This window comes from Balaenoptera physalus (genome assembly GCF_965194825.1).
Source record: "Balaenoptera physalus genome assembly, chromosome: 3".
Taxonomy (NCBI): Eukaryota; Metazoa; Chordata; class Mammalia; order Artiodactyla; family Balaenopteridae; genus Balaenoptera; species Balaenoptera physalus.
In genome coordinates this window covers 100,766,219-100,793,033 of record NC_138890.1, presented here as the reverse complement: position 1 = coordinate 100,793,033, position 26,815 = coordinate 100,766,219, and the positions used below count along the sequence as shown (strand labels likewise).

The window sequence follows — 26,815 nt, the reverse complement described above, 5'->3', positions numbered from 1 at the left end:
TGACAAATATAATCAATTATTAACAACCACCCAAATCAAAATATAGAACATTCTAGAAGCATTTTGATATTCCTGAGAAGCCAGTTAGATGACGGTGACAGTGTGGTGGTTTTTAAATGACCACGAATTCTCTGACACTCCATTTTTCAAGAAGCGGAGACTAACTCCCCTCGCTTTGAATATAGGCACAACTGAGTGACTCGCTTCTAGGGAATGGACTAAAGCGAAAGTTATGGGGTATGACTTCGAGATTAGGTCACAAAAATAAGCAAAGTAAATTAAATAAAGAAAAAGACACAACAAAAGTAACTTGTTCTCCAAGAAGTTCATCTGTAAAGGGAAGGAGTAATTTGCTAATGCCAATAGGAGCTATCGGGATTTTACATGTTTCTTTGCCCTAATACTAAATAGCCCTAGTCTTTGTATTTTCCTTTTCTAATTTATTTTTTTTTTACTTTTTGTTGACCTTCTGACTCTTTTGTTAATCTTTGCCTTTGAGCTATTATTTCTTCCAACAATTAGAAAGCAGCTCACTCCTCAGTACAGAACCATCAGGCATGAAATTTATGTGGCTCCAACTTGGCTTGTTAGAATAGCGGGTAAAATGTAGAACAGTTCCTGCTTGGGAAACAGGAAAAGTACATGATACAAGATCAGGGCATAAGTCAGATCCAGTTCTCAGATGAGACATAAATTGAGATTCTAACTACACAGGGTTTAAAGTCCTAACAGACTTCTCACAGGGGAGAAAATACAGGAGTAGGAGTGCGGATGCAAGTTCTGGTTCTGGCTTGTCCAGCTCATCCTTGTAACACCCGCGGTGTTGTTTCCTTTTCCGGACCAGGGGTCATTCTTTTCTTCCTGCCATTCCAAACATCCAGAGAAGTCAGCTAGAAGACAGACTGAACAACCAGGGTCGCACCATAGCTTTCCTCCTTGAACAAGCTTTCCGCATCAAGGAGGATATCTCTGCCTGTCTTCAGGGGACGCATGGCTTTCAAAAGGAGGAGTCACTTGCCAGGAAGCTTCTGGAAAACCACATCCAGACCATCACCAGCATCGTCAAAAAACTCAGCCAGAACATTGAGGTAGTTCTTTATTTCTCATATGTTGGCATCATTGCTTGACAAAGATTATCAAGCACCAGTGTCATTTTTCAGCTAGAGAAATGAGTCACTATTACTTAAGTTTAAATGATTTCAGTTTAGTTGCCTCCAAGGGAAATAGTCAATATTTCAACTTCTCATTTATGCCAAAAAGTAGAAGGAAATTCTACCCTCAGAAAATGTTTGTTGAATGTCTCTGTGACAGAAAAGACAACTGTCTAACATTAAATGTCAGACATTGTGCTAAGGTACTTATTTTCATCTTAATCTCCAAGATTCTATTAATATAATCATTTCAAACTGAGGTCTTCATTAGACAGTGGGAATGCTAGTTCATAGGCCCATCACACTCTGACCCCATCTCCTACCCCTTTCTCCTTCACTCTGGCCACACTGGGCTCCCAGCTCTTCCTAGAACACCCCAAACATGCTCAGGCTTCAGGGCCTTTGCACTTGCTGTGTATTCTGGGTGGATTATCTTCCCCTAGATACCTCTATAAAGTATTCTTCATTTCCTTCAGGTTCCTGCTCAAAAATCATCATATCAGAGGGCAGTTCCTTGACATGCCATAAAATACCCCCTCCTCACCCCAATAGTCACAACATCCCTTAAACCCTACATTATTTTTATCTATAGCACTTATCGCAAATGACCATGGTCTTTGTTTATTGTGTTTCCCTTCTAAAATATAATCTCTGTGAGGGACTTCTCTGTGAAATCCCTCTGTGAGGGACTTCATTTTGTTCACTGCTAAATCCCACATCAAACTGATGACAGTGTATGAGAGGCAGTCAGCAACCTGTAAATATTTCTTGAACGAATAAATGAATGAATGAATGATGTTTAAGGTGCTAAAGGAAAAAATAGAGTTTCTGATGAAAAAATGAAATGCTTGGGTTAAACCAAGACAAGTAGATTCTTATTACAGGTCTTTCAGAGTTTTTAAAGTGCTCATGAGCATTATGAATCTGGGGTAGCAACTTTCAGGCAAAAGTTCCAGAGAATACAGTTTAAAAATCTGGCCCAAAACGTGTGGAATTGTGAGAATTGACAACAATGCCCTCACACAATAATGTCCTTTTCTCCTATCAGATAGAATAGTGGATTAGACAAAAAACAAACAAAAACCATGAGATTGACCCAGCAATGACTTACTCATGACTATATATTTAAGGCTAAGGATACTTGTTAATTTATTTTCTATCTGTAGACCCCATAATGCCATACTGCATTTGAGGGACTGTGGAAAGTTAAAAAATCTTGATGAGCTTTTAAAAGGCACTTTATTGGTATTTAGCACATATTGAATTGAGAGCAGGACCTAAAGAGTCAATGTTACTTCTCAAAGTGGTCAAAGGTGTTTCCAGGCACAATGAACTGTCATGAAAGTAACAAGAGACACATGGCTCAGTGCCTCTGAGATGATGAGAAAATCAAGTACAGCACCAGGACTAAAATAAGATCCTAATTTAGGAGTCAAAACTTCTTGGTAATTGAAAAGAGAACAGCATTCTCAGAAATATCAAAATGCTTCTAGAATGTTTTATATTTTGATTTCAGTGTTTGTTACATAGTTGATTATATTTGTCAAAATCCATCCAGAGATATATTTTGATTTATATATTTTAATACATATTAATTATACCCCAATAAAATACTATTAGCTTTAAGGGGAAAATAGTTTCCAGATATCTGAAATCTTGCTAAGAGCTTCTTTTCCTATAATAATTACCTTGGATTAGCTCTGAAAAAAGACAAAGCCAAAACATTTTCCAAATACCATAAAAATCTCAAAATATTTGCAATCCTGTTAAGGGTTTGGCATATATAGGGAAAATGACAAGGACTGGTCTGATTGTGCAGAAAACTGAATTAGGAAGTATTTAAAGACTATAGGTATGAAGTTAAAACATTATGAAGAAGTATTAAACTATCATTAGTAAATAACTAAGACTATAAAGTAATAAGCATTTATAGAGAAATGGATGCTATCCAAGTATTTTTTATAAACCTAAACTCTTTAATCAGATCAGCCCATTTGTAAATTGGCCAGCAAGTTAGATCCAAGTGTGAGCAGAAGCTTGACTTGGGTTTTTAAAAGAAATGAAAAAAAAATTTTTTTTGTTTAATCAACAATAATTGTAGCAGTTAAGTTTCTTGTTCCTTTTTATTTTTTATTATTATTTCTTTTAATTAATTTTTATTGGAGTATAGTTGCTTTACAATGTTGTGTTAAGTTGCTTGTTCCTTTTTGAATAAAAATATTTCTTTTTTAAGCTGGCAGCTAATTAAAGTTTGAAAATTAATTTATTTTTAATTCAGGAAAAGAGCATTTCATGTACAACATTGCTTTATTGAATTTTTTTCCTCCAACTTATAAAAGCAATACTTGTTCACTGTAATTATTTGGAAGTTTAGGAAACAATTTTAAAACCTAGGAAAAATTTCTCACAATTTCACCACCAAATGGCCATCTCTACAAATACCTAGATGCATCTCCCTCTGGTCTTTCCAGGCATTCCCTTTAGGAAGCTGAGACTACGTTTGTAAGCACAATTTTTAATACAAAATTATATCAGAAACTCTTTCGTATGTCATTAAAAACTCTTTGCATGGTGCGTACATCATGGTTTGCTTAATTATTTTCCTAATATTGAAATATCTTTGTGCATAAATATATCTTTGTGTCCACATTTGGATTATTCCTATTGTATACGTATACGTATTGTATACGTTCTTGGAAATGGAATTACCAGGGTAAGAACACTATAAAAGCTCTTTACACGTATTGCCAAATTGGTCTATTTACACTTCCATTAGCCTTACGTGAGAGTGCTTTTTACACTGCGCCTATCCCAGCATTGAGATTTATTGTTTTAATTATTGCTAATTTGATGGGATAGAAATGAGATCTTTCCCTTTTTTTCACTTTTTAAAAGTGACTATAACAATTTACATTTTCTCTGTCAATAATCTGTTAATGTCTTTTGCCAATTTGTTTTTTTGGATTTTAGTGCTTTTTGGTTTTTATTTATGAGTTGTTTTTTTTTTAATTTATTTATTTATTTATTTTTGGCTGTGTTGGGTCTTCGTTTCTGTGCGAGGGCTTTCTCTAGTTGCGGCAAGCGGGGACCACTCTTCATCGCGGTGCGCGGGCCTCTCACTATCGCGGCCTCTCTTGTTGCGGAGCACAGGCTCCAGACGCGCAGGCTCAGTAGTTGTGGCTCACGGGCCTAGTTGCTCCGCGGCATGTGGGATCTTCTCAGACCAGGGCTCGAACCCGTGTCCCCTGCATTAGCAGGCAGATTCTCAACCACTGCGCCACCAGGGAAGCCCTATGAGTTTTTTTATTAAGAAAAATAAGCAGTGGGACTTCCCTGGTGGCACAGTTGTTAAGAATCCGCCTGCCAATGCAGGGGCCACGGGATCAAGCCCTGGTCTGGGAAGATCCCACATGCCGCGGAGCAACTAGGCCCGTGTGCCACAACTGCTGAGCCTGCGCTCTAGAGCCCTTGCTCTGCAACAAGAGAAGCCACCGCAATGAGAAGCCCACGTACCGCAACGAAGAGTAGCCCCCGCTCGCCACAACTACAGAAAGCCCGCGGGCAGCAACAAAGACCCAATACAGCCAAAAATAAATAAATAAATTTATTTTTTAAAAAGAATAATAAGCAGTGATGCTTTGGTAAATGTTTAACAATCAGCAATCAGTTTTTTTTCTGAGGGATAAAATACCTGGTTTATAGTGTTTGCCTATTTCCATGGTGTAAATACTCTCACTATGATTGATTTAGAAAACCAACTGATGTTACTAAACACAAAGATGGGAAGAGATATATATGCACAATTGGCTCTCAAGAACAGGTGTATACTGATTGCAACATACCATTGAGACCCTTGGCAGTAACATTTGTTATAAATGTTTTTCCAGTTGGTTGTTTATATCTTAATTATATTTATATTGTTTTTTACAAGTTTTAGATAAAGTTAAATGTCCCAATATTTTGGTTTGTGACTTCCCTCATTACTTTCAAGAATAGAAATTTCCTTTAGAAATTTCAAATATGAAATAATCTCCTCTATTATCTGTTAGTTTTATGGCTTAACTTTTTTAATATTCTAAATCTATTTTTTTCTAAAATCTATATTCATGTATGGTGTAAGGTAAGGCTCTAAACTGATTGTTTTCTGAATAAGTAACCAAAAATCTCAACAGCATTTGTGAAATTCCTTCCCCAGTGATTCTGAGTCTCATATATAGCATATTTCTTTCTTACATGTACCAAGATCTTCATTAAATTACAGTGATCGATTTAGCTATACACAGCTATTTAGCCACACACAGCTATTTAGCTATACTCATTTACTTATCCTTGTTTTTACAAAATGCTTTGCTATTTAATAGGGCAAGTTCCTTTTTATCACTATTCCTTACAAAACAAAGCAAAACAACACCTACTGTTATGGTCTGAACGTTTGTGTCCCCATCAAAATTCATATGTGAAATCCTACTGCCCAATGTGATAGTATCAGGAGGGCTCTGGGAGGTACTTGGGTCATGAGAGTGGAGTCCTCATGAATGGGATTAGTGCCTTCATAGAAGAGATCTCACAGATCTCCCTGGCTCCTTCCACTATGTGAAGATGCAGCAAGACGTGAGCAGTCTGCACCCCAGAAGAAGGCTCTCCCCGGAACCCAACCACGCGGGCACCCCAATCTTGCACTTCCAGCCTCCAGAATAGTGAGAAGTAAATCTCTGTTGTTTATAAGCCGCTCAGTCTGTGGTATTTTGTCACAGTGGCCCGAATGATCTAAAACACCTAGAGGCATGCAAGAGCAAACAAACAAGCCAAAACAAAAAGCAAAAAAAACCTCTAGCTGGTGTTCTTGACACTTTTATGTCTCCAGTTAAAGCTATATTTGCTCTTGGATTGTCTCAATCTGCCAGTTTACAAATGGGCAAGATTCTGTGTATAGTCTTTGAAATTTCTATAATTCATTTCCTATAAAATTCCTTCTTTTCCTCCAAAAATTCATAATCACGAATTTAACATGGTTCAGGCCTTGGTAAAATATAGCAATTAACCTTTAATGTTTCCCCAAATCACAAAGTTGTTTGTGTTTTCCTATCCTCTAAATGCTTTTCTGAGTAAACATAAATTATTTTGTATGTCTTTACTTTGGAATTTGTTTGAATGTCAAGCAAGATATAAATTTTTTCTATGGACAAGCAAAATCTTTTAGTTTTTATGTATGAGTGCCAAAAATTAAAACCCACTGTTTGGGGGACCACCAACCTGGTGGTATAGGACAGTCAGCTTCATTTCAGAACACCAAGACATAATGAAGGCATGACAAAGGATACTCGGCAAAATCTGAACACACTCAAGCCATAAATTTCTCATGTTCTCTAAAAAATCTAAAACAATAAACGTTTTTCACTCCATGTATGTGAAACAGTTTGATTCATATTTGCTTGTGTTAATTGTATTAGCTTCATTGTGGTTCTGATTCAATCTGTAAAGGGCCTTGCTTGATGCCATATGAAAGGTTCCTTTTTCTAAACTTTACCACCAATTCTGAAAGAGGTTTTTGTGAAAAGCTTTTATGTCGATGATGGCCATGGCCGTAATAGCACAGTAAATATGTTCTGTTTGGCCCATATGGTGTTTATAAAAGAATTTGAATAAGATGTCAATATTTTAAAATTGAGAAATTTAACATAAAACCTGGATTTCCAGCTTCTGTTGAAACATCGTTGAACCATCATGCCCACTTGGCAACAATCGGCAGGACTCACGCCATCACTGTCTCCCTCAAATAAAGCAAAGATGGCTTTTCTCTGATACAGAACCCTCTCACTCACTTACACTTTCAGCCTAACTAGGAAATGCACCCGATTTGGTAACCTCTACTTTAAATGATATTTTCTTATCATGTCTGATGGGAAATTAATGGAAATTTTAACTCAAATATTGCAGATGTTGGAAGAACAAATAAAAGCTCGAGACGTGGCAGCCACAGGAACTAATTTTGCAGTACAGGACCTAAACACCAAACACCTTCAAGGAGTTGGAGATCTTCGAGGAAGAGTAGCCAGGTGAGAAGAAGCGCGTTAACTGATGCTTCGCGGTCAGTTGCTGCCCACTGAGTTCTCATCCCTAAACAAGTTCCATATTGTAGAAAACAAGATACTGCCTTTAAGCGAAATGATGAGACAGTAACTGAGAAAGTGTATCATGAAATTTGAAAACCTCATTCTCCCTGTGAGATCCAAGGGTTCTATGAAGGACCTCTCATACAGAATGCCCAGTTTGGTTTCATCTGCAAATGACAAGTCTTGTCTTTACAGCCCTCAGCTGTCCAAATGCCAACATCTATACAAAGACGTACCCTTGAAACCACACACAAAATCCCCAGATGTATCAAATCTAATGATTAAAACATTTAAAATATACAATAATTACATATGGAAGCCTAGCAAAAGGGATTTAATGGTCAAGTGAATAAAATTTTGAATGATATCTTTTGTATGAGACTTGTAAGTTGGAAGAATTCATGGTGTACAGTTCAGCAAAAATTTGTAGGCATTGACAATGGCAGGACCGCTCTGGTTGACACATGAAAGATGACTTGTGAGTGGCTGAGCATGGACACCTTTCCATCTTTACATCTTCTGCCAGCACCTCTCTCCTCTCTCCTGAAATACCCCCACCTTCATCTCATTAATCTGCTCTGAAGTGTTAATAACCAATAATTATTATTATTGACCGATAATAATTAGGTGATTAACACCTAAGACAAACCTCTTCTAGGGTATCCATCCATTCAATTCAACAACAACGACAAAAAAATGTATTAAACACTTCTATATGCCAGGCAGTGTGCTAGTATTCAGAGATTCATCAACATGGTCCCTTTCCTGTAAATTCACAGTCTACCTGGGAAAACATAAAGCAATGAGGTGAGCACTATAATGAAAGCCTGGGGTGCTATGGGAATATCCAAATCAGATGGGGGCATAAAGATGGCTTCCTGGAGGAGGTGACACTTGGCATGAATTTTGAAAGGTTTGTAGCAGTTAACTAGACAGGGAAGGAAAGGCAAGGCACTTCACATAGGAGGCAAGATATGTGCAAAAGAACTGAGGGGTAAATTACTGTGACATGTTCAGGGGCTACCTGTGAGAAGAGTATTTTAGTTATGTTATTTTGGATTTGCACTTAGGGAGAGATGGGAGATTGGGAGATGAAGCTAGAGAAATGGTCCAGAGTTGGGTGATGAGGATCTTTGGCCAAGGTAAAAAGTTTAAACTTTATGTAGAAAGTTATAAATAGCCATGGGAAGATTTTAACTAAGGGGATGACATTTAGTGACCTTCTAGTAGTAGCCAAATTGGTGGGGTACAGAAAGAAGGCATGAAGATGAAAGGAAGCTATTGCAGCAATCAAGGTGAGAAATGTCAGGGGCCTAAACTAAAGCACTGGCCATGCAAGTCCAGAGCAGGTAACAGACATTCAGAAAACAGAATCTACAGGATTAGTACATATGTCTGTGTGTATGTATGTATACATAAACATAAACATACATACATATATATATATACACATATATAATTATATATTATATGTATACATGTTTTTAAATATATAAAATTGTATACTTTATTCTATAATATTTGGTACATGGAAAAGAATTTTTATAATATTTGGGTAAGTTATGAAGCAAGATAATAAAACAAACCCCAGCAAACCCATCACCCTACTTAGATGTGCCATGATTTTACAAAGAAGATAAACACCAATAATCTCTTGAATGAAATTTGGAATTTGGTTCAATTTGGTGCTGATGACACTTCAACTATTTATTTTTTTTTCTGCAAACCACTTAAGACCCTACTATTTCATTCTTGTAAATCCTCTTTTACGTACAAGACAAAGTCACAAACAGATTTAAATGAAGCCAAGAGATGAATGGAATAATATCAAGGAAAAGATGTGCGACTATTTTTGTTCTGCTCCAGTTTCTTTTTTTGTTTCCTTTTTAAAAAATGTTATATATATTTAAGGTGTACACGATGATTTGATATACATATACATACTAAAATGATTACTATAGTCAAGCTAATTAGCATACCTTCTCCTCACAGAGTTACCTTTTTGTGTGTGTGATGAGAGCACCTGAAATCTACTCTCTTAGCATATTTCCATTCTTCAGTACAGCATTATTCACTGTAGTCATCACACGGTGCATTAGGTCTCTAGACTTATGCAGCCTACAGAACGGCCACTTTGTGCCCTTGACTGACGTCTCCCCATTTCCCCCACCTCCTCACCCCTAATAACCACCGTTCTCCTCTCTGCTTCTATGTATTTGACTTTTTTAGATTCCACATATAAATGAGATGATGCAGTTTTTTCCTGCTGTGTCTGGCTATTTTCACTGAGCATAATGTCTTCCAGGTTCATCCATGTCGTTGCAAATGGCAATGTCTCCTTTCCTGAGGCTGAAAATTTCAGAGTGCGTGTGTGTGTGTATCACAATTTCTTTATCTATTCATCCAAAGACACTTAGGTTGTTTCCATATCCTGGTTATTATGAATATTGCTGCAATGAACATGAAAGTACATATTTCTTCCAGGTATTCATCTCATTTCCTTTGGATATGTATCCAGAGGGGGGATTTCTGCATGATATGACAGTTCTATTTTTAATTTTTAAAAGAACCTCCATACTGTTTTGTATAATGGCTATACCAATTTACATTCCTGTTAACAGTGTAGAAGGATTCCCTTTTCTCCACATCTGCACCAATACTTGTTATCTTTTATTTTTTTGATAATTCTCGTCTTAACAGGTATGAGGTGATATGGTTTTGATTTGCATTTCCCTGATGATTAGTAATATAGAGCTCTTTTTCATGTACCTGTTGGCCATTTGTACGTCATCTGTGGACAAATATCTGTTCAGGTTTTTGCCCATCTTTTAAAATCATGTGACCATTTAAAACCCCCTCTTTGTTTTCTGTGGTCCCAAGGGACTCACAGATGAGCCCCATCGGGTCTCAGAGCTAGGAGCCAGTCTCTTTGGGAGCCAGTCTCTTGGGTGGCAGCTAGATGTATGGTCCACACCCTTTGCTCCCCATGGAGAATCTGGGATTTGGAGGTTCCCTCCCAACAGTAAGGTGTTGCACCAGGGATGGGGCTTATGGCATATGTGTGTCTCAACTTTTTCCACCCAGTTTGATGTATTAGTTGCCTGATGTGTAGAAGTCTCTAAACCAGTTTCTGAATTTTTCTCAGAGGGACTTGATCCACATTTTGCTGCTTATGGTGCACCTGAGGGAGGAGGGAAAAATCAAGAGCCCCCTATTCCTCCAACTTGCTCTCTGACTGCTTACTTACCTTCCCCTTTAATATGAAGCAGTGATTTTAGGACAAGGTCTTATTTTTCCTTGAAATGTCTCCCTTTTATGAAACTTTCTTAACTCTAGTGATTTGAGACAGATTCTGGCTAAAAGCTATGAGATTTAAATTCACACTTCCACTTTTTCTTTTCCATATTTTTGCAGGCAAGCAACCCATGGACCAGCTGAGGCAGATTAATTACTTTTCTCCCACATATATTGACCTTAATTCCAGTTAGCATTTTGGCATAAGTGAAACTAAGTTGATTATTTTAACATAATTCCTAGCAAACCTTTTACTGCTTCACAAATCAAACTCAATATTTGATAACAACAATGTGCTTTGAATTTTATATCTTATTTTCCACTCCAATATAGTGTCAGTTTAAAAGCAAATACTTCCAATGAGATGAGGTTCTCGAAGTTGTCTGTCCTGCTTTTGACACTCTGTACTGTATTTGATAGATTAGTCTCATGTGCAAAAAAGAAAAAGGCAGGTATGTAAAAGGCAGCCATACAGACAGCTTACAGTCTGTAGAAGCAGCCAGAGGAGGCCAACCCTCTATCCACCTTGACTATTTGGGACCCCAAGGCAGATGTGCAGATGAAAAAAAAAAGTTGTGTTGATGTGGGATTAAAAGCATAAGTCATGTCCTTTGAAGAAACAGTAACGATATTATTTGGATACTGTCAACTTCTGAAAAGAGTGGGGACTTCTCGTTAAAGATATTTTTACTCCACTCCTCTCACATGAGACATCTTAATGCCAGTAAAAATAAAAGGAAGAAAACAAAAAACTTCATCTTTACTAGAACATGGAAGTTGCCATAACCACTAACCACAAACAGAGCACACGTATCAAATACTGAGATGTTTGGACTGATAGTGTTCTCCTTAGACCTTAAACATAATGATTTCCTCCAAATCAAGAGGCATAATTCAGAAAGGCATAGACCAAATACTTTGAATATAGCAATATTACCTAGGGGATGGGGTGAGTCACAGGAGAGATAGGAAACGTCCCTTGAGAGATTCAGGTCAGCAGCACAGAAGAGCAGAGGGGGTAGAGCTGAAGATGCAATCGTGTTATTTATCATCTGGGGCCTTCCTTCTTGCCACTTCATGCCTGAGAGAAACCACTGGGGTGCAACAGGCTGAGGAAGGAGAGGAGGTGTTAACATCACATGAAAGAATCTATCATGATGATTTGCTGTGAGATACACCAATCTGGTTTTTGAGGAGAAAATGGGGAGATGTGCCCTCTTCCCTGGGCCTAAAGAAACAACGGATTTGATAACGATAAGGCTGAGTAGAGGAAGTGATCTACTCTCCACCAAACACACACTAACTCATATACAATGGAATATTATTCGGCCATAAAAAAGGAATGAAACAAGGTCATCTGCAGCAACATGGATGGACCTAGGGATTGTCATGTTGAGTGAAGTAAGTCAGACAGAGAAAAACAAATATCATATGATATTGCTTATATGTGGAATCTAAAAAAAGGTTACAAATGAACTTATCTACAAAACAGAAATAGAGTTACAGATGTAGAAAACAAACTCATGGTTACCTGGTGGTAAGGGGGGCAGGGAGGGATAAATTGGGAGATTGGGACTGACATATACACACTACTGTATATAAAATAGATAACTAATAAGGACCTACGGTATAGCACAGGGAACTCTAATCAATACTCTGTAATGACCTATATGGAAAAAGAATCTATAAAGGAGTGGAGATATGTATATGTATAACTGACTCACTTTGCTGTACACCTGAAACTAACACAACAGTGTAAATCAATTCTACTCCAATAAAAATTATTTTAAAAAATATATATATATATGCTCACTCATAGGCCGGTGGCCAGAATCACAGGAAGATGTGAAAGTGGGACTTAGGAAGAATCTGGCCTGTGCATGAAAACCACCACCACCGTCGATTGATCGATCAATCGATAGATAGGTAGGTAGGTAGATAAAAGTGTAAGACTGATGAATATATCTCATGACAGGAATTAGCCAGAAACACAGAGGAAGAGTTCAAATCAAAGTTCTCCTGGTTTCAAAGAAATTAAGAGCAAACGAAAGAGGTAAAAGAAGATTGCTGATTGAACTGTTGCATGTCATTTTGCTCCTTCCAAAAGCCCCACTAAGTCTACAGTTAAAAAGAGTTTTCTCTTTAAAACATAAACCCACAAAGACAGGGGATATCAGCCTAGAAACGTTGGAACCTAGAAGACAGATAGACTTGTGGAAACTGACTGAGCAGATGTAATGAGACCAGTTTTAAAGCTGTGGGATAAGCTGAGAATGACCTGGTTTTACACCACAGAACTCTCACAGGCTTAGGAGGGCTGGGCCAGGCACCTCTGAGAGTGTGGGTGAAGGTGGGCTCTTGCCTCCTGGGAGAGGAACTGAGAGAAGTAGGGAGAGGCAGAGCCAAGAACCACTGCAGTGTGTTATTAGCCTTCTTGTTATTATTGACTTTTAAACTATAAACATGTTTTACTTTGATAAAAATAAGAGATAAAAGGGTTTCCCTCCCCAAAAGAGATTATCAAATAACAAAAGGAGATAGATAAACTGGAATTGCTCAGGGGTAGGTGAAAGAAAACATTAAAATATTACAGGTATTCAATCTACTTTAGAAGTCTCCAAAAGAGATTACATACAAGTGAAAATAAGTTATTTTTTTAAAAAAGCATGAGCAGACTGTACAAAACAAAAAGAAAGTGCTTTTCCATATAAAAATGGTTAGAGAAATGACGTATAGGGAAGACAACAGAGACCTCATTCAACAGAGACATAAGAGGAGCTCCTAAAGAAGAAAAAGAACAAATTCTTCAGAAGAAAAAAATATTTATGGATATAAGAGGGAAAGCTTTCTTGAAACAAGAGATTTGAATCTGTAGATCAAAAGGAAAACTGCAACCCCAGAAAAATTTACATAAGAACAATTAAACCAAGATATCCTGGTTGAAGTTACTGAATATCAAGGATAAAGAATCAATAGAAGAAAAAAGAAAAACAAAAAAGAATCATTAGACATCCAGGTAGACAAAACTACATAAAAGAATGAAAAAACAGTCATCTCAGACTTCTCCACCTCAAACCGTGCCAGATAAGAATGGAGCAATGTCTATCATGTTCTGAACAAAAGAAAAAGTGACCCAATAATGTCTTCTTAACCAAATTACCTTTCAAGTATAAGAGAACAGACAGACATTCTCAAGCATTCAAGAATGTAAAGATTCCAATGCTTCCTGGATCCTTCTTTTGAAATCTGGATGACAACATCTGGCCAACCAAGGAATAAATCAAAATAAGGGGGGACTTCCCTGGTGGCGCAGTGGTTAAGAATCTGCCTGCCAATGCACGGGACACGGGTTCGAGCCCTGGTCTGGGAAGATCCCACATGCTGTGGAGCAACTAAGCCCCTGCGCTACAACTACTGAGCCTCTGTGCCACAACTACTGAGCTCACGTGCCACAACTACTGACGCCCATGCGCCTAGAGCCCATGCTCTGCAACAAGAGAAGCCACTGCAATGAGAAGCCTGAGCACCTCAAGGAAGAGTAGCCCCCGCTCTCTGCAACTAGAGAAAGCCCACAGGCAGCAACAAAGAACCAACGCAGCCAAAAAAAAACAAAAAAATCAAAATAAGGATTTCAGATAAGAAATCATAGTTTTAAAGGACTGTCATTGAACATAGAATCTAAATATAGAATGGAGATTCAATAAGAGTGGGAAATTTAGTTGCAGAATGCACTGTAAATGTCCAAAGAACTATTTTTAAAATAGAAAAATATTAACAAAAACTGTTGAAAGAGCAAGGATATAAACATTTAGTTGCTCACTTTTGGGCATATGGCCAAATAGATAATGTCTAAAGTTGAAATGGTAGTTGTAAAAAGTATAATGATTCCAACCTACGATAGATTTTTATAACTTCATTTTTTAGAAATATCTCTTGTAGTGAGGAGATATATATATATATATTTGAAGTTCAGCAATTTCTTCATTTTTCACTACAGTTTCCTTTCCTTAGGTTAAATTAAAATTCAATGTAAGGTTTTTAACTAAAACTGGTACCTATAATCCTAATATTCTAAAATTAATTTATTATATTTCTTTCTTCCTCTCTCCATGTGTAATATATATATATATATATATATATATATATACACACACACACATATAACCACACATCATATCTATATAATATGTGTATTTAGTATAATGGTGAATGAAATAATAACCAAATATTAGCAATGACTATTTCTGAAAAGTGGAATTTGGGATGATGTTAGCTCTCTTCTTTGTTCTTTTCTTTTTGTATTATGTGTAATTTTTTTATAACGAACATGCATTATTTTAAAACAATAAAATCACTTCAAAGGAGAGAAAGAGAAACTTCCTTTTGAAATATGGAGTGCAGCTTTGAAAAACCACTAATCCTTGACTTCAACGTGTGGGGTTCAGCTGGTGAGGTGGGGTGAAAATGAAAAGGTGGCAACTCTCAACTGTTTATTTATTTGAGGAAATAAACAGTAGCTGCTGATCCTGTGTGGGTGCTTCCTCTGTGCCAGGCACTGGCTAAACATTTTGCATTCATTACCTCCTTCATCCTTCAATAACCCTAGGCAGGTCCACTCTTCAAGACAGCCGCTTATGGTTTGGAAGGCTGAGCACACAGCACTCCAGGAGACATTGTTCACATTGTCCCCCTCACCATATGTCTGGCACGCCCTGGAGTTGTGCAGGGGACAAATTGTGCAGCTACATGCAGTGACCTCAGCATCATTACCCCCTTTTCTCAGATAAGGAAAACTGAAACTTACAGATGTTAAGAAAATTGTCCCAGATCAGAAACCTAGGAAGTAGTAGAAGCCAGACTCAAAGACGCGTCTATCTGACTAAATCCTCAACCACTAGCCTACAACGCCCAGACCAGCGGTCCCTGAGGGTGGGAGCAGGTGGTGCTGGGTGAGAGGCGGCAGGGAGGGGGGGGCAGCAGCAACTACTCCCGTGTAGCCTTTGGGTGTCTTAATGTGAACTCACGTAAGAATATTCTGACCAACAGTAGAGGTTGTTCTGACAATAACAGTTTATATATACAAACGTGTGAAATGGCTTTCGCCCATGACTTTGGTGCTCCATTTTTTATCAGAATAATTCCTAATTTTTCCTCCCAGCAGTCTCCCCACCCCTCACCAGTTATCTGGTATCCCTTTCAAGAGGTTTCTCAGGAAAATTACCATCCTTAGCTCACCTTTGGTTCAACTTTGGCACCAAAAATATTAAGAAGTTCACTTCTAGAGCCTAAAAAATGTTGACAGTCATAAAACAATATTTATAGCACTTAGCACGACAATATGAAAATATAGTTCCTAATAAATATTACTCGATGACAGTCAAAACAATTTATAGAATGACAAACTTCAAAGTGATCTCTGGTGACTCATATACAAAAGACACAACACTACAGCGCTCTCCGCCCTATCCTTCATGCAAATATGAGTGTATTGAAACTGGTAATACAGTATGTAACCTGCTCTCTCCCAAGGGAGGCCGTGAGTTGGGATAGTGGATGGGGTTCCCTGACATGCTGGGAAGATTGTTAATCTGAACTCCAAACCCATTTCACCAGGGTTCCTTCCTGGAAACACCAAATGCCACCTAATGGGCCAAAGCTCAATACACATGTTAGTGTGGATTATTTTTGTCCTAACCTAAGACAACACTTGATTGACACCACTCAAGGAGCGGGAGTTTTCACTGGGGCTAAGAGAAAGGACGTTGCCCTTTGAAGATGGGATGGAAGACTTTGGTGTGTTGGGACACTTCTTTTAGCCAAAGGAGAATTGACAGTCTGGGAGCCAAGGAAAGAGGCTAAAGGGAGGAAAGAGGATTCAGAACACAATGTAGAAGAGGAAAAAGTTTCAATTTTGCCTAACCATAGGCAGCAGGGAGTATGCCCAAAACATCAAAATCTGTTGGAACTCCTATGACTGAATGAACATATCAGGCCAAAAATCTAAAATTTTACCCAATTTCCCCCAAAGTCTTCATCTACTCCAACTCAGTGCTTTGATTTGGGCCAGTGTATCATTATCCAACCTGGTTTCTCTCCCTCAGGAAAAAAAGAGGAAGATGAGGGAGATTTCTGTATATGCTCCTACACCTGCCAACTCACTATTCAAAGAACTTTAGAACTTTTGCCATCAAATGAATGCACGGATTCTACTATAGTATTAAAAATGGTATAAGCCTATCAATCTCACAACCAATTTTCATCTTGCCACTAGATGTGATTCCAGCATCATGAAGCTTTCTGGAGACATTCACTTCATCAGGCACGAGCACCGGCAACTCGAAAAAACAATTCAAGAGCTCATGTCCGCCCTAGAAACTGTTTCTAAAAACTTGGATATGAAGGTAGCTGAAAATATTTGGAACTCTTACGTGTTACTGCCGGAAGTAAGATCATTATAGCTTATCAAAATGCTCAGTCAAGTGGTAATTGTTCAAAAGAACTCTTTTCCTCCAAAAGGTTTAAATACGACAGCTCATGTATATACACCATGAGTACTGCCAGGGTAATCAACAAATATTTAATGAGTGCCTCCGATGTTCCAAAACAGCCGCCCCTTGTAAGCATATGCTACTTGATTCTACTGTTGCCATTATTTCCTTACTCTCTGGGTCCTTCTCAAAGGCTGTGTAACTAGAGAGAATAAGCAAAGGAATTTCCCATGGAAGCTATTATAATACTATTAAAGGTTCAGCATTAATGTCAGTTGATCACGTTACATCCCTGCAATGGGTTATGTCTCTTACAAAATAATACACAAGTCCTTTGGCCTGGATTTTAAAGGCCATCTCTACGCTGGCCCCTGCTTTTCTCTATAGCTCACCCTCATGCTTCCTGGCTCACCCTTTGGACCCGGTGACACTGAACTTCCTGTAGGTAGGTCCCACTCACTCCAAGATACTGCACTGCATCCATGTTCTCTGTGCTCTTTTTGCCTGAAATGTCTCTCCCCCTTTTTCACCTTCCCAGGCAATGGTTTATTGAAAGGAGCCAATGCAAACTCTTCCATGCCCCACTTTGTCATGTACTTTATGTGAGACAAACACATCTCCTCTGAAGTCATTTGGGCTGAACAAAGTGGAAATCCTTTGGGAATTGGGGGAGATGAAATCTTGCTGTTTATTTGTTCATGGAGCCAATTTATCAAGAGTGGAAGGTGCCCAGGGGCACACAGTTTACTCCAGTCACACCAGGCTTGTCCATCTTCCTACAAACCCATCTCATTAGTCCTAATAGTTTTTGGGTTGATTCTCTCAGTTTTTCAAGATAATCATATCAACAACAAATCATAACAGTTTTATCTCTAGTTTTCTGGTAAAACTTCATGACTTTTTTCTTAAGGCCTTGACCAGAACTTCCAGAACACTGTTACATAAAAGAGGTCAAAGAAGGCAGCTTATCTTGTTCCTGATTACACTGGCAATGTCTTTGTTGTTTGCTGTTGGCTATTGGTTTGATATATTTTTATCAGACTTATTAAGGAAGTATTGAGTAAGTATCCATCAATTAAGGAAGTATCCATCAATCCTACTTTACTTAGCTTTTATTAGAACTGAGCATTTAATTTTATAAAACGCCTTTTGGACGTTACCAAATGCCTAACTCAGCATGGTTGTGTTTTGGTTTGGGTTTCTGTTTGTTAGCTTACTTATTTCTTTGGCCTTCTAATGTGCTATGTCAAAGCATTTCCCAATGCTGAAACATTCTGGAATTTCTATAATGAAAGCTATACAGTCTTTGTAATAATTCAGTATTTAATTTTGCATCTAACTTCAAAGGTGATATTAGACTCTAGTTTCTCTCTCCTTAGTTTTTTTAAGATAATACATACATATGATCAAAATCAAAACTATACGAGAAAATACAGCCCAAGAATTTTCACTCCCACTTCTGTCACCAGTTATCACAACCATTCATGCCCCTCACAGGTAACAATTTTTATCAGTCTGTTGTGAATCCTTTCAGTATGCCTTTAAAAAGATAGAAGCAAATACAAATATATATTTTTTCCTTTTTACACAAAACATATGTGTATTACTATGCACCTGTTTTTTTTTAACTAAACAAACATACCCTACAGATCCACCCTATCAATACATAGTTTCCTCATTCTTTTTCACAACTGTGTACTCTTCCTCTGTGTATAATGGCTCATTTAACCAGTCTCTCATAGACGAACATTTGGATTCTTTTCACTAATTTGCTCTTTCAAACATTGCTGCAATGTATAATCTTGCACTTATGTTATTTAGTGTGTCTATAGGTATGTCTGTAGAAAAAATACCCAGAAGTGGGATAGCTGGACCAAAGGTACCTGTGTTTGTTATTTTGAAAGATCTTGCTCTCTGCAGGGCTTTTACCATATTGCTTACCCACCGACAATATATAAAATGTCCTATATCCTCATTGCCTCATCAATGAGTGTTTGACTTTTGAATTTTGCCTTTTTTTAAAGGAAAAAGATAGCATCTCTGTATTTTAATTAGCCTTTCTTATTACATCTTTTCATATATTCAAGAACTAATTGCATTTCTTTTCCAGTGAGCTGTCTGTTCATACCTTTTATCCATTTCTCTATTGGGTTATTTTTCTTTTCAATTTCTAGGAGCTCTTTATATGTTAGGGAGATGATATGAGCTGCAAATACCTTTTTCCAGTGTGTTGTCTTTTGACTTTTGATATGCATACGTTCTCTATTTGTAGCCAAATTTATCAGTCTTTTTTTGTGTATGTGGCTTCTGGAATTTTAAGTCACATTTAGACAGAGCTTCCCCACACAAAGGCTTGAAAGAATTGCTCATATTTTCTTCAAGCACCTTCATGGCCTTATTGTTTATATTTAAGTTCTTGATCCATTTGGAGTTTTCCCTAGAATAGGATGTGTCTTAATTATTATTTTAATTATTGAGACCTTGTAGTATTTTTACTATCCGGTAGGGCTAGTCCCTTCCACTGCTTTCCTTTTTCCCTTTTTCTGGTGATAATTGTCTGTTTTTGCATATGATTTTAAAATCAGCCTGTCTAGTTCCAGCAAATAAATCGACAAATAACTCTGCCTTAATTTTTATTAAAATCATGTTAAATTTATAAATTAATTTTAGAACTGATATAGTCATAATGCTGAGTGTTTTATCCAAGAACACAGCATACATCATGTTTGTTCAGGTTCACTTTATATCCTTCAGGAGTTGTTTCAAATTCTCCTCATGTAGGTTAGGCAACACCTTAAATGTATTTTGAGATTTCGTCATCTTTTTTTTTGGTTTACTGCAATGGGGGTTTCATTATATCTTCTAACTAGTTGTTAGTTGTGTGTTATAAAGGCTGTATTAATTTTATACTTCAGTGAATTCTCTTGATTATAATAATTTTTCAGTTGGTTTTTGTTTTTCCAGGCAAACAATCATATGATTTTTTAAACAATAATAATTTGACCTCATCTTTTTCCATTTTATACACATAATTTCTCTTTTTTCTAATTGTTTTGAATAATAACTCTGGTGCAATATTAAATAGTAATGCAGCGATAGTGGGCATCCTGGTCTTGTTCCTGACTTTAACAGAAACATTCCCAGTGTCTCTCCTATGATGGAGGAAGTAAGTTTTCTCAATAAGTCTGTTTAATACGCAATTGTTCCTATTTTACTAAGGTTTTGAAAATCAAGAAAGATTATAAAAATAAATTAGTCCTGTAGATATAATGCACAGCATAATGACTATAGTTAACAATACTGTATTGTGCATTTGAAAGTTGCTAAGAGAGTGGATCTTCAAAGTTCTCATCACAAGAAAAAAAATTGTAAGGTGATGGATGTTAAGTTATTGCGGTGCTCATTTTATAGTATATACATATATCAAATCATGCTCTACAACTAAAGCTAACACAATGTTAAATGTCAATCATATCTCAATTTTAAAAAGTAATTATGCATTATGTTAAATAACTTTTTAGCATTTGTGCAAATAATGTCAGTTTTCTCCTATACCAGCATAATTATTTGTATTAATAAATTTCCTATTATTAATCCATCCTTACTTTAAAAAAAGAATCAGTTGCACTTGATTATGATGTGTTTTTCTATTGGGCTGCTGGACACTATTTGCTGATATTTTATTTAAGAATTTTGCATCAATATTTACAAATGAGATTAGTCTCCAGGGGCATTTTTTGTGCAATCTTTTTCAGATTTTGGAATCAATGTTGCACTGATTTAAGATAATTTGGAAATTTCTCTCCTTTTTCTATGCTCTGTAACAGTTTAAAGAGCATTATAATTATCTATTCATTAAGGATTTGGTAACTTTACTTCTGAAAGTGTCAGGGCCTGATGATTTGGTGGGAAAGGGATGGTGATGGGTTTTGAGCACAGCAGTCAAGGCCTTTGGCCATAATATGCTCTTTATTGTAGGTGACCTGAGAGGCACATTTTCATGTGAAACACTGGGGAATTAAACAATATAATTTTAAAAGTTTTTTTTACTCAAATGGTTAGATTCTTGTTTCTTTATACTTTTCTTATTAATTTCTAGTTTAAATGCAGTATAGTTAGTTGCTTTTCCTGCTTTTTGGAATAATTTGAGAGTTTCTTTGTAGTCACATGTGTACTTAGTTGTAAATGCTCAGTGGGCACTGGGAAAGAATGAGTGTTTTCTGTTTGCAAGTTTGATTGTTTGGCATGTAAATCTATAAATAAACTATATTTGTCCTATCTTTTTATATACTTATTTATATTTCACTTATTTGACCAGTAAGTCAAGAGAAGTCATTTAAAATCTCTAATATATTGTCTCTGTTAGTTTATCCTTGTAATTCTACAACTGCTCAATATATAAGGTAAAGTTTCAAAGCTATTTTTCACTGTGTATTTTAAAAAGAATGATTTTTACCTATAAAATGATCATCTTTGTTCCCTTTTACGTATTTTGCCTTTAATAACATTTTATCTAATGATGTTGCTCTGCCTGCTTTCTTTTCCTTTGCTTTGGCCATGCTTAATTTGCCCATGCTTCATTATTCACAATTCTGCTTTTGAGTGTACTTTCTATAAGTAGCCTGTTTTACGTGTATCTCGTATAAATAACCAATCGTGTGCTATTGGTTGCCCACCCAACATTTACCTATTCAAATCCTTCCATTATTCACCTCTTTCTTTTCTAAGAGAACTTGGATTTTAAGTACCCACTCACCTCCACATGACCATCTCTTTCAGCAGTTGAGTTTGGCCAAAAGCAATCATGTAGTTTCATTCCCCTTGACAGCGATTAGTTTTGACATGATTATGGGCTGCAATTCTGCATCTATTTCCCAATCCAGTCCTTTTACCTAAAGAACTTCTTCAATGCTTCCAGCAATGTGGAAGGCACTTTTACCCTAACTTCCAAACATGAGCTTGTTTTTTTCCTATGTTTAAAATGCCGTTAAGTCATTTCACTTGGGATTTACTTGTGCTCATGTCAGAATCCTACCTGGAAATTCCTGAGGCCTGATCTTAGGCCACTCAGGTGTTTTCTCTGCAGAGCCCAATTGTGCATTTAAGCATTTATTCAATAGCATTTGGTGAGCATCTACCATTGGTCATCTAACGTGCACTGAGGATACAGTGGTGATAGAGGATAGAGGGGCTTACTTTGTAACTGGGGACACAGAAAGTAAAGAAATAATCAAATTAACAAATTGATAAACTAATGTCAATAGCATGTTTTTGTCACATCATCAGGTAGTCTATTATCAGAAAGAATATTATAGACAGCAGAATGGAACACTCCCCTATTGTTCTTTCCCTGAAGATAGTGCTATAATTGTTGAATCATTCCTTTGTAAAAAATCATTTTCAAATGCAGACATGCTTTAGGCTCAAAGCTGGGCTTTTATTCTGGGCTCCTTTAGGAATAAAGTGTAATTAACGTAAGTGCTAGTGGTTTTGTTCACACACACAAAAACTCCCTTTTGTACTTTCATTAGGTAATGCAGCTCTTAGGAAAGATAGAGGCTTCCAGTTCTGAGCAAATCTCAAATTTAAAGATGGTCCAGGGGGATTATCACCAAGAAATGAACCTTTTGGAGTTCAAGTAAGTGAATGGAAGATTTTTAATTGTTTAATGCATTCCAAAGGGTTTTGCTTAATGAAAGCATTGGCATTAAATAAAATCCTATCCCAGGAATTTGAACGTGTCCAAGAATTAAAGAAACAAACTGATGCAGAGAATATTTTACACTAGAGTAATTTATACAATATCCTTAATTTTAAAATATATATATTAATTTGTCATTCTTTTTTTGTATAATATCTGAACTAAAATGATACTTTCTGATAGAGTATAATTTTAACTTATCAATTGTACATTAAAATGCCTCAATGTAAAGCACTATTGAACATACATTGATTCCACAAGATTATCAAAAAAATTTTTTAAAACTTTGATTCACAAGCTTTTCTTTTATGATTTCTTCTAAGATCCTCTCCTTGGTTCTTTACAGTATCCCTATTTTAATACTGGTCTATATCCCACATTACACTGAGTTTTCCCCTGTACAATGGAGAGAGCAACAAAGGAGACAAGATGCCACAAACATTCAGATTACTGGCCTCCTTATCCTCAAATCCTCCTTTCTTATTTAAATGACCACTGTTTCCTGACACCATGGTTCAGGCAAAGGGAAATTCTAGGCACTTAGATGATACCACCTTTACTGCCCCTTCTCTTCTTGTTCTTTCTCCTCTCTGTCCCACATCACTTGAGTTTAATGCCTTGGTCAAATCGTATTCTGAGTATACTCTTTCTCCATTTTTCCCCATCTCTACCATATTTCATTAAATCTAAGTGCCATTGACTATAAGATATACCATTACACTCTTGTACCTCTAAGACATGAAGCTAACAATTAAACCGTAGCATGCTATCATTTTATGACACCTCCCAATTTCAGAGATGTTAAGTTAGGAAAAACGTGTCTTAGAAATTGATGAACAACAGTAGTCATCACTAAAACTCAGAGAAGTAGGTGTCTTGGGTAAACAGAAAATACCTACTTTCTTCATACTCTAAAAAAGCAGGCCTAGGTTCTTAAATTCTAGCACAATGAGGGTCCTCAGTATATATCTGTGTCATGATTGATCTAATCCCTTTAGCTTAGAATTAAGATAGAGAAAAGTGTCCAAAGGAGAAATAGAAAAGTAAACTGTTTCTAGAAGTACAATTTAAGAAGGGATTTTATTGGGCGAGGAGAGGGACTTATAATCTGGAGTGGAAGACTAGCTTAAAGGGATCAAGAATATTAACAAATAGAAAAGAGGGGAAAAGGAAATGTTTGATATCTAGGGCTGACTGCTTCACTGCAGGTGCTGCATACTTTTTCCAGGTGCAGTCCTGTGGGAAATCGGCTTATAGATGAATCATCTAAATAGTTAAATCTGAATCTGGACACTTTTGTAACAGTATAAACTGGAATCTTTCTCTCACTTGAAATAATGAAGTCTTAAAATTTCATTAGTATTACAGTAGGTAATAGTGAATTTATAAATGAGATTTTTTTCCCCAGGCAAATACTTATAAGCTCTAGTAATTCAATTACACAATTGACTCTTTTTTTATTTAAAATATCTCCACCGATTTTTTAAATTAAAAAGTACTATGCATTCATCGTAACAAATAAAATAAGGCAAAGATGAAAATAGAGGTCACCATTCAAGCTTTGTAATGTAATCAATGCTAACACCAGGGGTGTATCCTTCCTCATTTTCCCCCTCATTAATATAAATATGTAACAGAAAAGGGAGATTTTATGTATATACATATATAATATATATAACATACATTATATACAAAGAGAGAGCATGGGTGTTTAAAATAAATCCTATACACATTACTCAATAATTTGTTTTCTTCCAGGACATCTTGGATATCTCTCTCTAGATCAGTGAATATTTTTCTAGCATTATTTTTCACAGCTGCATAATATTTTAACTTACAGATATGTCATAATTAATTCACCCATTTATCTTATTGATGAATAGATTCTTTCCAGTTTATAGCTACCACAAACAAAAATTATTGTGTGCATATCCTTAAATTTCCTTAGATATAGGTGCTTTTATTTCTACAGGCAAGATTCTTAGGTCAGAGTTTATGTTTTTATTAACTTTTATAAATTTCTTTCTAAAAATGTTGTAGCAACTTACTCACACCAGCAATGCATGAGAAGACCTTTCTGGACATTCTCATCCACAATGGATATTCTTCTTAATATTTGCCAATTAAAGGATAAAAAATAGCATCTCTTGTTTTCATTTGCATTCCCTTCACCCTTTGAACTTCCTTTTCTGTGAATTGCCCATTCTTACCATTTATCTTCATCCCTTTCTTATCCATTGGTAGGATTCCTTCACATTAGGGATATTAACCCTTTGACTGAGCTATGTATTGCAAAGTATTTTGCTCAAAGAGAAAGTAAGGCAGGTAGGGCTCTTTTTGTTTGTTTGTTTTCTTCTTTTCAATCGGAGCACTTCTCAAAGCAAAGTGGATGGGGTATAGAATTTGCTTTACTTTTTTAAGAAACAACTGTTTCTGAACAAAGGGATTAAAAGCTTTTAATAACATTAAAGTGTAAGTTTAACTGAGCAATTTTCCCATTTAGAAACTTTAACAAATTCAAGTTTAATGGTCAACTGAACACATTTTATATTGAACTTAAAAGCCACAATACTGTCTTGGGGTTTTCTAGTGAATCTTTGGGACTTTGGCACTGATCACTAGACTTGACAAAGGAAACGCACAGGCTGTGCATCTGGACCCCTGCACTGAGCCTTCTCTTTCCAGAAGGGCCTTAGTCAGATGTTCAGCTAAGTAATGTCCTAAGCTGACAACTGAGTGCTTACAGAGCAAGAGTCTCAGCCATCATGAACTATGGCTGTCTTTCAGCAAGGGGTGGGCAGGGCAGCACTTAGCAGTCACTCCCTGGATAGCTCTTGCTGCTGACGCTGTTCAGTTGATAGTGATTTATAAGAAAAAGCATTTGGTCAATGAAGCAAATGCACAGAGTCAAACCTTACCACACAGCTTTGAAAATGCTACCACAGTAGAAAGTGGACCAGAGCAAGGACCTGTCTCATTTATCTTTGTATCCTCCACACCCAGCACATTCAGACACAAATAGAAGCCAGTGAATGAATGTATGTTTTGAGCACCTATAATATGTAAGTTGTGTTTTGGAATATCCAAAGACATAATCATGGCCATATACAGTGGGGGAGAAAACACATAAATAAGTGACAAGTTCATAGCAGGTAAAGTAAAAGTTGAGATGGTGTTAAATGAGATATATCAGTAGGCAGAAATAATAAATATTCATTGCCATTTTTAAATGCCTACCAATCCCTAAGTGCTCAAGATGTGCAGGTATACCCAGCTCTGCAGTCTGGGTCTTATCTTTAAAAACAAGGAAACTTATAGTCATGGAAATTAAACAATTTACCCAAAGTCACACAGCTAGAAAGTCTCTGACTCTAAATCTCAGGTTATTTTTGTCAGTTTGTGATGTCTCCATCTCATAATTCCACCTACTGTAGTAAACTAACTGTGCCACAGAAATTTAGGGAAGGGAAAAATCAAATGTGCTCAAAACTATGATGGTAGGAGGCTATAAAGGTACTGATATTTAAACTCAAGTACAATTTAGAATGAACAATTAACAAAAGTCTTCGTATCAGAGTGGAGTTGGAATTGCTTTTTAATTAGTCTCACTAATTAGAAATCACAGAACATTGAGAAGAAATTAATTTAAGATATATTGGTATAAACTTAGTAGAAAAAAAAAGTTTCTTGAAATTTATTTCTTGCTTCTGACATGAAACTAAGATTCTTAGACTCAATCTCTAAAGAAGCAATAGTACCAAGTCTAAAGCCCTTATTCAGATATGATTACAAAAAATGAAAACATCTTCTGTGTTTACAGCCCATCAAAGAGCACTAAATCTTTTTATATTCCCATTTGGTTAGAGCCACCATCTGAATTCTTGAGAGCCTGGTAATAGTAACAGTTTCCAAGAATTCAAAATGTTCACATCTTCTAAAAAAGTTCATGCAACAGATTGTTGAATGCAAGACAACTGGGTTTGAGACATAAGTGAACTGGTAAAACTAGCCCAGGATGGAGCTATGTCCTCACTTATGTATGTCATCCAGAACCAGGGAGGTCACTGG

The 26,815-nt window shown here is 36.6% G+C and overlaps 1 protein-coding gene across 1 annotated transcript in view; it reads left to right on the top strand.

Moving 5' to 3' along the window:
- The window catches only part of FAM81B (family with sequence similarity 81 member B), a 66,530-nt gene that overhangs the window by 32,283 nt on the left and 7,432 nt on the right, over positions 1–26,815 (top strand). The window contains exons 5-8 of the mRNA XM_082458191.1: positions 845–1,088; positions 7,089–7,207; positions 16,830–16,959; positions 22,578–22,684. Coding sequence (XP_082314317.1) covers positions 845–1,088; positions 7,089–7,207; positions 16,830–16,959; positions 22,578–22,684 — 600 coding nt within the window. The remainder of the gene's footprint in view (positions 1–844; positions 1,089–7,088; positions 7,208–16,829; positions 16,960–22,577; positions 22,685–26,815) is intronic.